Source organism: Taeniopygia guttata, chromosome 8, assembly GCF_048771995.1.
Source record: "Taeniopygia guttata chromosome 8, bTaeGut7.mat, whole genome shotgun sequence".
Classification (NCBI taxonomy): domain Eukaryota; kingdom Metazoa; phylum Chordata; class Aves; order Passeriformes; family Estrildidae; genus Taeniopygia; species Taeniopygia guttata.
Window position 1 is genome coordinate 23,177,668 of NC_133033.1, and position 14,961 is coordinate 23,192,628.

The following is a 14,961-nucleotide window of genomic DNA, read 5'->3' on the forward strand; positions in this document are numbered from 1 at the left end:
TGAGAGCCCAGTACAGTCACTGGACCTTTGATGGGCTCTGGCAGTAAGGCAGGAACTGGAGGTAGATGCCCATCAGAAGGCAGCTGGGATCTCAGAGCAGTTTTAAACAATTCTAGGGCAACTCCAGCAGAAGCTGTACCACCACCACAGCCTGGTTTGGGTGAAAAGCAGTGTAACAGTATCTTGAAAGATGAGTGCTGGAGATGATAAAAAGATGATCTCTCAATTTTTTGGACATACCATTGCAGACAACCTACAAACAGTGTATTTCTCTGTGAAAATGACTGTTTCCAATAAATTACCTGATGCTTACCAATAGGCAAGTCTAAAAAGCATGATCTGTTGGACAAGCAGAAAGATTCATTCACCCACAATGAATTAAATCTTAGAATCAGATGTGGGATGTGATAAACAAGTTTTAGTAAATCACTGCAATTTCCCTGGATGCACTTGGATCAATACTTAATGACAATATGTGAACTTCAGAAAAAGTTTTTTGTTGGCATAACCAGCTGGGATGCTTGGCTGATACAGCCCATCTGGTCACCTCCTTTACAATAACTGTGGTCCTTTCCCAAAATCTTTTCTCTGAGCTCCAGGAGCTCCCTTGGTCAGCTTCTCTCAGCCTTCTTCCATAGGAAGGGTGCACTTGCATGTGGCTACACAGATGTTACACGAAAGAAAACCACTGCACACATTCCAGCTGCAAGAGTTTCCTAAATCTGCCCACAGGTCACTAGTGAGCTGAAACTCTGAATTAGGTTTTTGCTTTTTTCCTTCTAGTCAAGAGGAATTAATTCCTTTTATACTCTGCTCTGTAAAACTACCTTGTCACAAGAGAGTAAATGAACCCTCTTGCTTAATCACTAATTAATCACTAGTATAACTTTGTATCTGGAAACAAATTGTTATATAGTATGTTCTAATCAGCTACTTACTTCAGATCTTGCAGAAGGTCCTTTGCATTAAGCATTGTTATTAAAGAGGTCGTGGCTGCTGGAATAATGATTATGGGAGTTCGAGATCCTGTAGAGATAATAAAGTTAGACTTTGCCTGGAGGGGGCTTTTTGTTGTGTTCTGGTTGTTGTTTCCTCCCCTCCCCCTTTTTTTCATTAAAGGAACTGTACATAACAAAACTCTTGCTTAAATGGTCCCAATCATGAAAAAATAGTAAAGGAAAATAGTAGTAAAGCTTTTCTGAAGTAAATGTTTTCATTCACCAAAAAGGCACATCCCTGTATGACAAGTCTCTCAACATGTGTGGGACCCATGTTTAGCGAAATAAAATGCTATTATGCTATACAGAATACATGCTATATATTATATTCCACTGCTTGCTTATACTGTTGCTTGTAGTGTCAGAAAAAACAAAAAACAAAACAAACCAAACCAGAAAAACAAAAAAAAAACAACAAAAAAAAAAAAACCAAAAAAAAAGTAGGCACAATTCACACAAAACTGAAACAGGTCACATAATAAAAACTGACTCACCTTTTTTCTGGTTTGGAGGTGGTCTTGCTTGAGAAACTGAGAAAAACAAACAAATAAAAATACAGCAGAATGACTAAGATTGCAAGGCATCTGTTTAATTGCAGGAGTGAGTAGGGAAGAGTCACACTACAGTTCATTAGATCATTTTTACAGATGCAAGATACTAAGATGAAGAAGGGATTCATAATTTGGGTTTGAGCATTCAGAAAACAAACAGGTTTGGAGCATCTGAAGCAGATGTTAGGAGAGTTGAGTCAATCTCTCCCAGTTTAACTGAAGCTACTCATCTCCCTCCATCCTCCACAAAAGGCCAGGACACGACATCATGGACAAAAATTCTCAGCAATCCTGAAAAAAGCTGCTTGTAGATCTTCAGTTCAGCAGTGCTTAACCAACAGGAAAACCTTCACAATGAACTGATCTCTACACTTCACCTTTTCATTAGTAGTTATTACTGCACATGACATCCATGGGATTTAGCTATCCTGAACACATACAGAACTTTCAACAACTAAAACCTGAATTTCAGGGTTACTCAGGTTAATTTTGGATTGCAGGTGGAGTTACATGAGGTCTTCATGAGCCAGAAACAGTCAAGCCAGAAACACTCAGGGGGAAAAATCACCCAAGCAACCAAAAAACAAAAAGAGAAAAACCCACCCACAAACAAAATTATCCTTAACCACCAAAGAAACCCACAAAAATACTGCTGGTAGAAACCAAAGAAACCCCCATCTCTCCAGTAAAATGTTTCCCCTTCAGTTTCCAAGTTGTGACCACCTCAATACAGGAGACACTGCATTCCAAGAGTGGAAAAGCCTCCTTGTTTCTTCACTTTGGTGCTATTAGCTAGTTACCAGGTGACCTACCTGGTTTCCTCAAATAAACATTTTATAGTTCAGTTTTCAGGAGCCCTAACTTCAGGAGAGAAGTGTAGCACTTGATAATCACCATCATCCATGTTTATCCTAATTCAGAAAATGGTGAGTAGTAGAGAGATTGATGCAGACTAACTCAAGTCTCAACTGTTACTATGCATGACAAATTTCATTAATTGACTTCCAATTGCTTAGCACCAACTTGCTCATGTTTATTTATGACCAACTGTTTTAGAAACTTCCTAGAACAGTATAAATATTCACAGCACATACTTGCCATTATTGAAATATTGAGACCATATCCTTAATTATCTTTTCCTGACACTGTCAAATGCACAGATATAATTGGCAACACTATGTTGAACTACATGAACTTTACCTACCCAGTGATTTTTAATTTTTTTTTTAATCTAGGTATCTCCTTAAAGTAAAAATATTCTTGAAATTATGGGTAGATCCAGCTGTCTTAAGGCAAAAAACATGAAAACAAAAAAGAGGGGGAGGGAGAACAAGCATCTGTAAGAAATCAAATAGCTGTACAAAGACAGGTTAGGAGAAAAGCTGGTAATGCAAAATGGCACCATAAATATAATTTAACAGCGCATCCCAAGTATTTTCCTCAAATCACTTCTGTACAACAGTTTAGCCTAATTTAACTAATGCTTCCTATGTGCAAAGCAGCATCCTCCTGGAAACAGCAGGTTTTAGTTACTTTGACTGCTAAGAATAGAACAGCTGAATTCTTAAAATATCCAAATATCAAAATGCAAAAATATCGTAGGCCAGGCAGAAAGAGAAACCTCTTCTGACTATACCTGTCTTCTTTATTCTCTCTTCAATTTCCAATGGAGATGCAAGATAATGGATGGGGCTGGCCTTAGAGCAGGGCAGCATCAGTGTCACCTCTACAATGTACAAACCCCACGCTGCTGGCAGGAAATGCCCAGGAAGTCACAGCCAGCAGCAGGGACTGTGACAACTCAGTCATATTTCCTTTCTTGCCACTTCTACCCTTTTCATACTGCTGTCTGTCAACTCCATCTGCATTAGGATGCTTAACGGGGCTAGTGAGATAAGTATGACAGGCAGCATGACCTTTCCAGTTCCAAAATAACCAAACAGAAGAATCTGTGCACAACAGCATTTAGGCATGCTGAGAACATTCAATATGAGAATGGATTTTGGAGGGAGAAGCAGCTTTACAATATTAAGTCTTAGCATTTTAAATCCTGCAAACAAATCTCAAGGAATTAGCAAGGCACACATTGCAAGCATTTAGAGTCTCAACAAGGATATACAGTATTCCAGCAGTACTTTCAGAAAAAGTATATTCATTTTAACTGGTAGCTTTGTTTCCAAGGCCCCCAGAATGTCCCCAGAACCTTCATAACATCATCTTATCCTGAAATAGCACCTTTCACTTGAGAGTTTCTTCCACCAAACTCTCAAAATACATAAAACAGGGGCAAATTTGCACATCAGTTTGCAAACACTGTCCCTCTCATGTGCTGGTCTTACACACTTCTAAAATCTCATCCTAAGGGTTTCTTATTTAAACAAAGTACATTTATCACCCCATCACTGCATCAAAACTCGAGATTCAATCTGACAGATAAATGGACTTGGTAGCTAAAATTTACTGAATGGGAATTAAAAACCCAGTTGGGGATTTTGGCCCCATTACAAATATCTTATGTGCTTAAGAAGTGTGAAGAAGTAATGATAACACATTCAGAGAACTATTTCTTTCTGATATATTAATCCTAGAAGTAATAATATATCTCTTTTTGAGATTAGCTGTTTTGTTAAAGTTGTTTATCCTTGGAGTATTAACCAGCTCTTGTTAAGATATCTGAATGGGAATTTTGTGAAGTTTTAACTGGTAGCACACCAAGGCCACAACCAAGAGAAGTTTTTGTCTTTTTAATTTTACCAGTGCATCCTTTCAATGGGCTAATTGGGCAACAAACTGAAGAGAATGACCCCAAGTCATGGTATAACATGAAACAAAATGCTATGGGTTTTTTCCAATATATGCACAGTTAAAGGCCAGAAATAAATGACTTGTACTTCTTGTAATTCTTGAGCTAACTAAAGTTCTAAAGAGAATTTCTTCAAAACTCATGCATATGTGTGACAGTGGCCACCTTACCTGGTCGTGGCACAGGCTGTGCTGCCGGAGTTTGTGTTTTTCGAGCGGATGCACCTTCCTTTGGAAAGACAGAAGAGCAACGTTATCAACCGAGCTTCAGGTCAGGCACATGAGCTCTTCAAATAAACAAAGAGGTACAGAAAGTATGATAATGAGAGCAGTATGTTTCCACTAAAGAGATGGAAGAAAATAGAGAAAATATCCCAAACTCTTTAGAGATCCTGTTTTAGGTTTAGGAAAGACAAACAACCTCAAAGTTTTACAGTCTTACATTTTAACCAATCATTAACTTTTTAAAATATATATTCAAAGAAATCTCTCCTATTTATCATATTGCTTCATTTTACCTACTACCACCTTCACCAAGGGTTAGTAATGTCAATATAAGCAATTGGCTGTCAAAATTTCCAAACAAGATACTTTGGCTGGAAAACCAGGACCAAGAAATTGCAATGCATTCCTGACTTGAGGAGTTTTAGTGCCAGAAATAGCACTCTCATGATAATTAGTTCTGCTCATGCCTTATCCAATTACCTTAATGTAACACACAAAAGACCTGCACTACTGTTTATTCTTGTTAACTCCCCAGAGTCAACAAAGCACCAAAGAAAACAGTGAGGTCACATGTCTGCTTCCAAAGCAACACAATTCCTGCAAGAACAAATTCTGCTCTCAGTTGCTGCTGTGAAACCTCACTGAACATAACACATAGCACCAACATGCTAAAAAGCTGCAGTATATTCCAGCCACTCTATCTATTTGCAGAGCTGACAGGAAAAAACCTTTTTAACATGAAACCATGGATTGTAACTGAAAATTACTTCAACATGATGTGAGGTATCCTACAAGCATGAGACACTAACAAAGGTCAGAGATCCCACTCAGAGAAAAACCTGTCGGAAAGGACTCCAATGGCATTATCAGACTTCCATCTCCACGCATAAATAACAGCATGTTTTGTAATGCAAAATAAAAGAAAGCTCATGAGAGGGCTCACTCCATGATTTAAATAACACTAAGAGGAGCTGCTTTTAAGTTTCCATGATGAAAGTTAAAACTCTTTATCTCATGATCTCTGAAGTTCAAATAGAAGCTCCCACACAAGCCCATAGAAAACACAAATTTACTCAAAACCTCTCTTCCCTGAGTGTTAGTGAAGCCACCCATGATTAGTTACAATAAGCTGGAGCTGGTATTTGGTGCACTGAGCAGCTTTTGTAACTTTTACAGGAAACAATCTCCTATTAATCTTTAGTATAAGGATTTAACCCTGCACTGCAAGTAATGGGTCTATCCCAAATTTTGCTGGACTGTTTTCTGAGTATTGAAATACCAACATTTATGTAGGGCAGTTGAGTCAGTACCTGTTATTTTAAGACTTACTTTTATAGCAGCAGAGGAAAGGTATTTTTGCCAATGTCCTTTCATAGTAATTACTCAGAAAATTATAAAACTGAAAATACTACCACACTCTAGAGGAAGAGCAGCAGGAAAGGCTGACTACCTTTGGGACAAGCCTTGCAATTGAGAAACAGCATACTTCTTTTTACTTCCACTTTCCAAGAAAGCAAAAATAAAACATTTTGCACCTTTTTCTGTAAAGATACCATGTTCTGTGTCAAGAGAATGATTATTTGCTGCACTAGTTACTCATTTTGAAGAAACGAAGAATTCCTCCATAACACTTCCTTAAATTCATAGTACTTGACGAAATGTAAAGGAAATTACCAAACTAAAGAAACATCAACTCCTGAAATGTCAAATTTCAAGTTTCTAAATCCAGTTTAGATGCATAATCATTACTGTGTGCTGTCCCACACCTTCATTCCTCCTTCCACCCCTATGGAATCAGCAGTGCAGCCTTGCTGCCTCCCCTGCCACTCACCCAGTGCTTCTCATGTCTCAAACACACCCTGCAGTGAAGGAGGCAACCAGGAGCTGCTGCAGAGAAACTTGTGAAGAATTATAATCAAATAAAAACCAAAGCCAAACCAGTGGCTTGAGCCTAATGAAGTAACTGGCAAATTATGTTTTTTGGGGTTCTTTATGGTCTCCTCTCAATTGCCTGCCCTACAACGATTTATGGGAAACTTAGTGCAGGAGCCTACAACAAAACTTCGAGAACGTAGCAACTGAAAGAAACAAAATAAACCCTCCCAAATGAAAAACAAAATACAGGGGAAAAAAAATCACATAAAAATATCTGATTAATAGAAGGAAATAAATTCATCTAAATGAGTAAACACCACTTCCATGCCTATGACCATTCTGTTTGCAAGACCAAATTCTGCAAATCAATCAATTAGGGAGGTCATAGCTTTTAGTTGTATGAATTGTTACCTTAGACTATGATAATCTCAGGAATGAACCTCTCTCAGCTCACAACAACTGATATTGAGATATCCTCAAAGCTCAGCTGTCACCTGACTGAAGGTGTACCACGAATCCTTTGGAGGTGATTTACACCCCTTCTCTTTTTACAATTTTCAGTGATCTAACCACCACCTCCTGTTCTGCAAAAGCTGCAGCCAATGTAGCAAAAGAAACTCTGATCAATATTTCACCCCCACATTTCTCAGAAGATTTGTAAGGAGAAATGGTGAGGAAAATAACAGAGTACAGAGCTGTGGTGGTTGACAAGACCTGCCAGTGGAGAGGAAAACCTGGTGTCAGTATGGAAGTCATTAGCAGGATAATTTTTTAGTATTTTCCTTTGTCCTGCTAAGTTTGGATTTAAAAGTACTGCTTTTCAAAGGCATTCAGATAAGAGATATAAGCGTTTCCTATGACCACACACTGATTCAAGACAAGCTCTGCTCTTAAGGCAGGTGTAACCACAGAGAAGTCCATGCCAGGATTTCTCCCAGGGAAAAAAGTATTCATCTAACAGAGTAACTCTGTAGCTGCTTCATCCAACTACACAAAGGGGCTGCTACTGGTGATTTGTGGTGTCTCAGCTACTCAGAGACAACTCCTGGTTTGCACGCTCTCGCTCCCTGTAAATGCCAGAGTTATTTTTCACTGAGCACACACAAAGGTATCTCAAATCTTCTCATGTGAAATTTTTAATCTAAAAGTTACTCTTAAGTAACCAGCACGCTGCAAATTCCAACACCAGCCAAGAGAGCTTTTGTTCATGCAGCTGTACCCTAAGCATCACAAGCAGCAGAAATCACTGTTTAGCTATTTAAAGAACATTCATTTCCTCAAAATTTCTGAATACTTAGACAGTTTTGCTCGAAAATGACATACCTAATTCTCATGCATAAGCTGTTTGACACTGTTAAGGAGTATATTATGAATATTCATAAGTTCAAACTAATTTAGTAACAAAACCATGTAATTTGAAAAATACAAATCTTCTTTAAGACAACCACTTAATGTTGTTTTTTAATCAAAAACATATTACTTGGTTTACTTCTGCTAATTTACCATAGAAGGTTATATATAGAGAGTTTACTTATGATTTACATTTTAACCATTCAGCAACAACAACCTGACACAGAATGTAATCAGCTCCATACTTCCCTGAGCTTCACTGCCTCGCTTCCCGACAGGGCTGGATCTGCTTCTCTGTGGGATTCATTTTAGTGCTTGTGTTCCCTGTCATTTCAGACATTCAAAATATCTCTGCCTAACAATGATTTTGTGTTTAGTGCATTCCTTTTGCTATTTAGCATTGTTGTACCTAAACACATAAAATATACTGGGTTCACAAAGCAATGGATGAGTAGAAAACAGCTCAGTACCTGTGCTTAGAACAGCCATGGTTGCATTTACATTCCCTAAGACTGGTTATTGGGGGTTTGTTTGTTTTCTTTTAAACACCTTGTAAAACCTCTTGGTTTTAAACCTCTTTCTTTAAACCTCCTTTTCTGACCTTTATTAAAATAACAAAATTTTAAAACAGCTATTATGTGTATTAATTAACAAAAACTACCTATTACCAATATTTACCTGACAGATTAATCAGGACCCAACTATTATTTTCCTATATTTTATTAAAAAGTCTGCATTTTAGATACTTAGTGGTTTTCTTAGTTCTCAATGAGCATTAACATCGATAGTTAGGTTACCTTAATTTCCCAGCTGGAATGAAAAATTGCCTGAACAGTAAGTCCTGCTACACTTTAGAAAATAAACTCTCCTGTTTAAAACCAAATTATTAAAGATGCCTTACAGCATCTTTACAGGTTCAAATGGTGGAAGGAAGAACTATTTCATTGCATGTTCCCTTTCCCACTGGTTTCTATTTAGAGATCCTAAGAGCCTGTAGTATTATGACCTTTAAAAAAACCCACTAAGAGCAAAGGACAGAGTCAACAATTTGATGCTATCTTGTGGCTTTAATTTGGTAAATTTAATTACTATCTTGTTCCTTAATAATATTTAAATTAGTCCCAGAATGTCACTAAAAAATCTGAAAATTATTGGGTAGCTTGCATGCTCCTGCCTAGAAGCAGTAGAAGTGTTAGCAACTGCTTGCATGTAAAACACAGAGCAGCTTCCAGCCATGACAGAATTCACCCAAAGACAGCTCTGTTTGTGAAGAGGAACACAGCAAAACTTGGATTCAAAAGAGAAAGAAAAGAAGTACATGTGGATGGCAAGCTTGTAAAATTATTTTTAACAGACTTCAATGTATCTATTCAATTTGAGGTACACGAGACTGTAAAAACTCACTTTAATTACCAGCAACCCTATTATCATTTCCTGACTTAAAATATTGAACCTTTGAAAATTTCAGTAAAGCCAGCCTAAAGAACCGTGAAAAAAGTAAAACAAGTGCATAGTTTAAAATAATACAATTTTTCTATAAATTAAATATTGCATATATCAATGTATGAACAGCCAAAACAAAGGGTTGACTTCAAAGCAGGTATCTAAAAATTGGTCCAGATGCCCTACTTGAAGCCTGATAGAAACATCTATTTCATATAAATTGGATTCTGAAAACACAGAGCTTTGTTCAAAAAATTTAAAGCCCATAGAAGCCTTGGAAAAAAATCCAAGCCTTTCAAAGAGTCATCCAAAATAATCCAACTCAGTGGCTCTGCCTCTGCAGCCTTCACAATAATTCACTGACTTCTGTCTGAATCCAGAAAATTTTAATAATAATTCAACTAGTTTTTCACATCATCATTTTATTTATGCATCAATCTGGTATTATTTATTTTCATATTTTTATGCACACACAAATCTGCATGCAGTCCCAAAAGACTGCAAGCTTTTAACTGCCTTCCTAATTTTAAACTAAACAGTAAAAAATAGAATTTATTGTGCAAATACTTCTAGTATTATAGTTACTTTCATTTCCATTGTTTGCAATATTAATGAAAAGGTCATTTCTACTGTTTATACTGTTTGAACTTCCTTATTTTCTGGAAGGAAGAGTGGGAGTTTAAGCACAATTAAAGATATTTTTACAGAACAAATTTTAACAGAAGAAAGGTTTACCAGTATTTATCAAAGGACTCCCATACCAACTACCTAAAGAAAATAACAGCATATATTCACTTTTTTGTACCTGGACAACCAAAAAAACTGACGTGGCAAGCCAAAGAGGACTGATAAAAATATACAGAACATGTTTATTTCAAAATACAAAACTCATCATAGAATCATTAAATTTGGAAAAGACCTTCAAGCTCATTGAGTCCATCCTTTAGTGTATTATATTAAAATGTATTTTACTGAAGGTCATGTCTTATCCAGCAAAAAAGGCTTCCAATCCTGAAATTCAGTTTCATGCCACAAAACTCAATGTCAATCTTACAAAGGTAATAGAAGCCTCATTATTGTTCTCCAAATATTGAAGTACCTATACCAAATTTCACAAAATAGGGAAATCAGAATGAGCACAGCACTACAGGGATGGAAGAGGGGGGAAAGGAGAACCAGGGGAGGGTGGCACAAATAAAACTCTGCTGGTTCCACCCAAGGACTACCCAAACACTTCTTGTACCACACCATGCAAATTCAACTTTCACTTACAAATCTGGTCCTTCATTAATTCATTACAGAATTAAAACTGACAAGATTATTCAAACTTGGAAACCCTGACACTGTTAAACATGATAAACAGAACTGATGGGTGCTTGCAGGTTAAACCTGGCAATGGGTGTCACTGAATGAAAAATATTCACTGCAATCTCTTGTTCATTACCAAGTCAAAAGAAATTCACTTTAAATGTGACTGAATTAACTGGACTGCTTATTGATATCTTAGGAAATATTCTGGTTCTGCAAAGAAAACAAACCAAATCACAACTAAAACTAGAAGAAAACTATAGTGACTAGTGAGCAGCTAGGGACAAAAGCATATAAAAAAGCTGCAGTAATAACAATAACGGAAATCACTGGAGAAGCTTTTGAAAAGAATTAATCAAAGCCACAACTACTGAGATGCTTTAAAACTATTACTCCCAAAATTAAGCTATCCAACCCCTCTGAAGAGTCCTCTCAGAAGGGTGCCAGAGCTCCTCCCACCTTTATCCCTGCACAGAATATCTGTAAAATTAAGAATTTTGTGTTGAATTTACATCAGTCATATAAATTCAAACTGTTGCTATAGAAATAGCATTTTTTGAGCAGAAGAGGGATGTTGGTGATGAAGATTAAACATGTAAGCACTTCCATTTTCCTGGGGATAAGCTGTTTTCATCAAAAACACCAACTCTTAATCCTGAGAACTCCAGAGGACTTGTTTGTTTGCTTGAAAAATAAAGGCTTGTCTATATCTATATGTTCATTTTAATGACTCATTTCCATGAACTGAGTGAAAAGACCAAGGCAGTTATCACTAAAACATGATTTTTGCTTAGACTTCCTTCCCTTTGGGTTAGTTATCTAAGCCAGCCTCACACCTATTTCTTGGCAGCCAGGGAGAGCCCAGTTTGAGTATCAAGGGATTGTTTCATCTTTCTCTAAAGGTGAAAAGGTTTCTACCCTGCTGATTTTCTGCACACCACAATCAGCTCAGGACACATCAGCTCAACAGAACTGGAATTTGTATCTAATTGTGAATTTACTACAGTTGGCTCATGTTTGAGTCTCTAACTTACAACTTGACATATTCATAACTATCTAGTTCCAATACTGTCTCTAAGGACAGGCACTGGTCACTCACAGGAAGTGGTTTTTATCAGAAATATCACAGACTATGGGGCTCAAGCAAACCATTTGCCCAACAGCACAACTGGCATGAAAATTCCAAACATATAGAGAAGCACTATTGGTTTTGTGTTCAGATTCAGCTTTCGAAATAGGATTCAAAGGAATAGTCACATTTACATTACAGAAAATGCTGCTCAGTACAGAGCAGCAGGAAGACCCCACTTAAACCTGCACCCAGTGAGCAATACATAAACAGAGGTGTAAGTGACCTCAGAAAGGCTCCTTTGCAACTTCTGCAAAGACTCATGAAATGCTTTGTGTGAGAAGAATATTTTTAAAAGCTCTGAAGGTGCCTAAAAGAATACAGATGGACCTTGACTTCTGCATGAAAATTTATCAAAAAAAAAAAAAATCCCCAAAATGAATCAAGACCCAAGTAACTGAATAACTTTGTGGGATGCTGTCAAACATCTCAATGCAACAGAAACTGCTGAGGCTCTTTCCAGCCTTCCCCTGCTTATACTGACTCCCATTGCAATAACACAGGGGATGCTGGATTAGAATTCTAATACATGGGCATTAAAAGACCTTGGGTTATTTCATGATTGCTTGTTCAACAAATTATCCAGCACCAGTTGTTCCCAGTTGTACTTCATCCTGATGTGATCTTCTCCTTTCTGTTCACTAAAAAGTAGTTTTAATACTATTCTTCTGTACCTCACCAGCTTTAGCAATCCCAGCACTATGCTTATATATTTCATTATGTTGTAAGAAAACACAATTATCATGGGTGGTCATGGGCAGAGAGATGAAAGCAATTTTCCAAGTAATCGCCCAGCAAAACTTAAAATATCTGGGGAAAATCCTGAAACTGAATTCCTTGAGGAGCCAATGTGCAAGGCTGAACAGCAGAGCAATGAACTCCAAGTTGTTTGTGCTGCCTAGAAAAAACACTGCTGAGTTCAAAGATGTGTTTTTCAGGATCAAAAGCTTTAGCTGCAGCTATGACAAATTTTAATGAACAAGCCAAGAGATGAGGGCTTGAGTGATGACAGCAATGGATGTGAGCATTCAAGGGACTGTAACCACTTGGATATGGAAAGGGCTATTTTGAACTGCCACAGGCCAGGAAAAGGGCTAAAAAATGTTCAGATTGCAGAGTGCCTTGTACTCCAGGCTTCCCTGATGATCAACAGCTAATCTGCTATGCAAATTCAGCTGAAAAAGCAAAGATACATTTTTTAAGCACCAAAAGATGAAGATTGTGAGATCTGCTGTAACTGTAATAAGCTGCTGGTAATACTAAACCACACCTTGGCAGTCAACTGAATAATACCAGTCATGAAACTTGTGCTACCTCAGATTTTTTTCTCAACTCTTGTACTTTTTACTTTGTGGCTTTTACACAAGCACATCCCAGGGGATTCTTGTGGGATGCCCATTGCTTTAATGGCAACAGCAAAGTTAAGTACAGAACAGTAGGTAAAGGAAAAAATAAGAGTATTTCTAGAAATTATCTACGGCATTTGCAAACAGAGTAGTGAAACCCCAGCAGGACATTGGTCAAAGCCCCTGGATCAACAAACTGTCTTGTTCAGACAGAGCAGATCCCTGTCTTGGGTGCTGGTGATGAAACTACTGACAAGGCACTGAGACACAAGAGAGCTCTGAGACAAGTTAGGTAGAAACAGAGTAGTAATTCTTTGCAATAATTTCTGAGTTTTAGTCCAGCACAAAAGTGTTAAGATTTCTGGACTTGCACATGCTGCAATTATCCACATCCTGTAATTCCCGCAGATGGGGAAAACTGGATATTTTAATCTGCTTACAAGATAACCAGAATTCTCTCTCTGAACATTTGTCCTGCCCCAGCTGTCTCAGTTCACAAGTTCAGTTTTAGTTGTCATATGGGGAAAAAAAAGTTCAAATTAACCAAAGGAACACCACAATTTGCAGACCCACCCCCCCATCCTATCCCGCTCTTACTCTACAGACTTTATTGCTTTACCTCATTTCAAAAAAACAAACAAACAAACAAAAAAAAAACAGACTGAAAGGAAGAAAATATGTTGTCTACCATGAAGACAGAAAGTGAACAAAATCAGGATGTAAGCAGAGTTTTATTGGAGGACAGGGGTGAGAGGACAATGGGTGAACAGACATTTTTTGTTCTACAACACTGTAGCTAAGCACCCCTGATCATAGTGGCAGCAAAAGCTATCACTTCTCTTTGGCAAGAACATAATTTGGTCACTTCCCCTTTCCTCAGATGCTGAGCTTGAGCTTTGCATTTACAGCCTGTACAGCTGGAACAGGCCCTGTGAAATGTTTGTCAAGCACTGCACACACACAGCATGTGCAAGGTTAAAATGCAGGGGAGCAGTGACAATGGCTTCAAACAAACCTTTCTGCACCAAACCCACTTCCACCTGGGGTGGCACTTCTCCCATGCTGCCAGCCCAGGCTGTGCTCCCCATCTCCTTTCCCCATGTGCAGCCCCAGAACACTCACAGAATTCACAGCATGATCAGGTTGGAAGAGACCTTCAAGATTATTGAGTCCAACCCGTACCCCAACACTTCAACTACACCCTGGCACTGAGTGCCACATCCAGTCTTTTTTTAAACACATCCGGGGATGGGCACTCCACCACCTCCCTGGGCAGACCATTCCAGAACTTTATGACTCTTTTCATGAAAAACATTTTCCTAATATCCAACCTGTATTTCCCTTGATGCAGCTTGAGACTGTGTCCTCTGGTTCTGTCAGTGCTGCCTGGAGAAAGAGACCAACCCCACCTGACCCCAGCCACCTTTCAGGGAGTTGTAGAGGGTGATAAGGTCACCTCTGAGTCTCCTTTTCTCCAGGCTGAACACCCCCAGCTCCCTCAGCTGTTCCTCACAGGAATTGTGTTCCAAGCCCTTCACCAGCCTCATTGCCCTCCTGAGCATCTCAACTTCCTTCCTAAACTGAGGGGCCCAGAGCAGTCCTTGCCAACAGGCTGATAATGTGCTCAGAGGAACCGAGCAACACTCAGATTTCATCACAAGAAGCTGGGAAATCTGCCCCCAAACACAAACTTACTGGTCATGTTGTGAATGAACTTTTATTTCACTAAAAATACTAAATTAAATAAAGCAGCTGTTGTGAAATAATACTGTGCATTTCCAATGTCCAGCTTGCTATAAGGTGCCCTATGAAAAAGCCTTATTTTGGGAACTATTATGACCAGAGCTAACATTTGATTGCAATATTTCTTTCTGCCCCATGATTTTACACATTTGCATCAAGTAAAACAAAAGATGTCAACACAACATGGATTT

General features: G+C 38.2%; 1 protein-coding gene across 1 annotated transcript in view; it reads right to left on the reverse strand.

The window, feature by feature from the left end:
* CDC73 (cell division cycle 73) overlaps positions 1-14,961 on the reverse strand; it is a 101,938-nt gene that overhangs the window by 14,811 nt on the left and 72,166 nt on the right. Inside the window, exons 11-13 of the mRNA XM_002193093.7 lie at positions 4,523-4,580; positions 1,493-1,528; positions 939-1,026 (exon numbers count right to left, since the gene is read on the reverse strand). Coding sequence (XP_002193129.1) covers positions 939-1,026; positions 1,493-1,528; positions 4,523-4,580 — 182 coding nt within the window. The remainder of the gene's footprint in view (positions 1-938; positions 1,027-1,492; positions 1,529-4,522; positions 4,581-14,961) is intronic.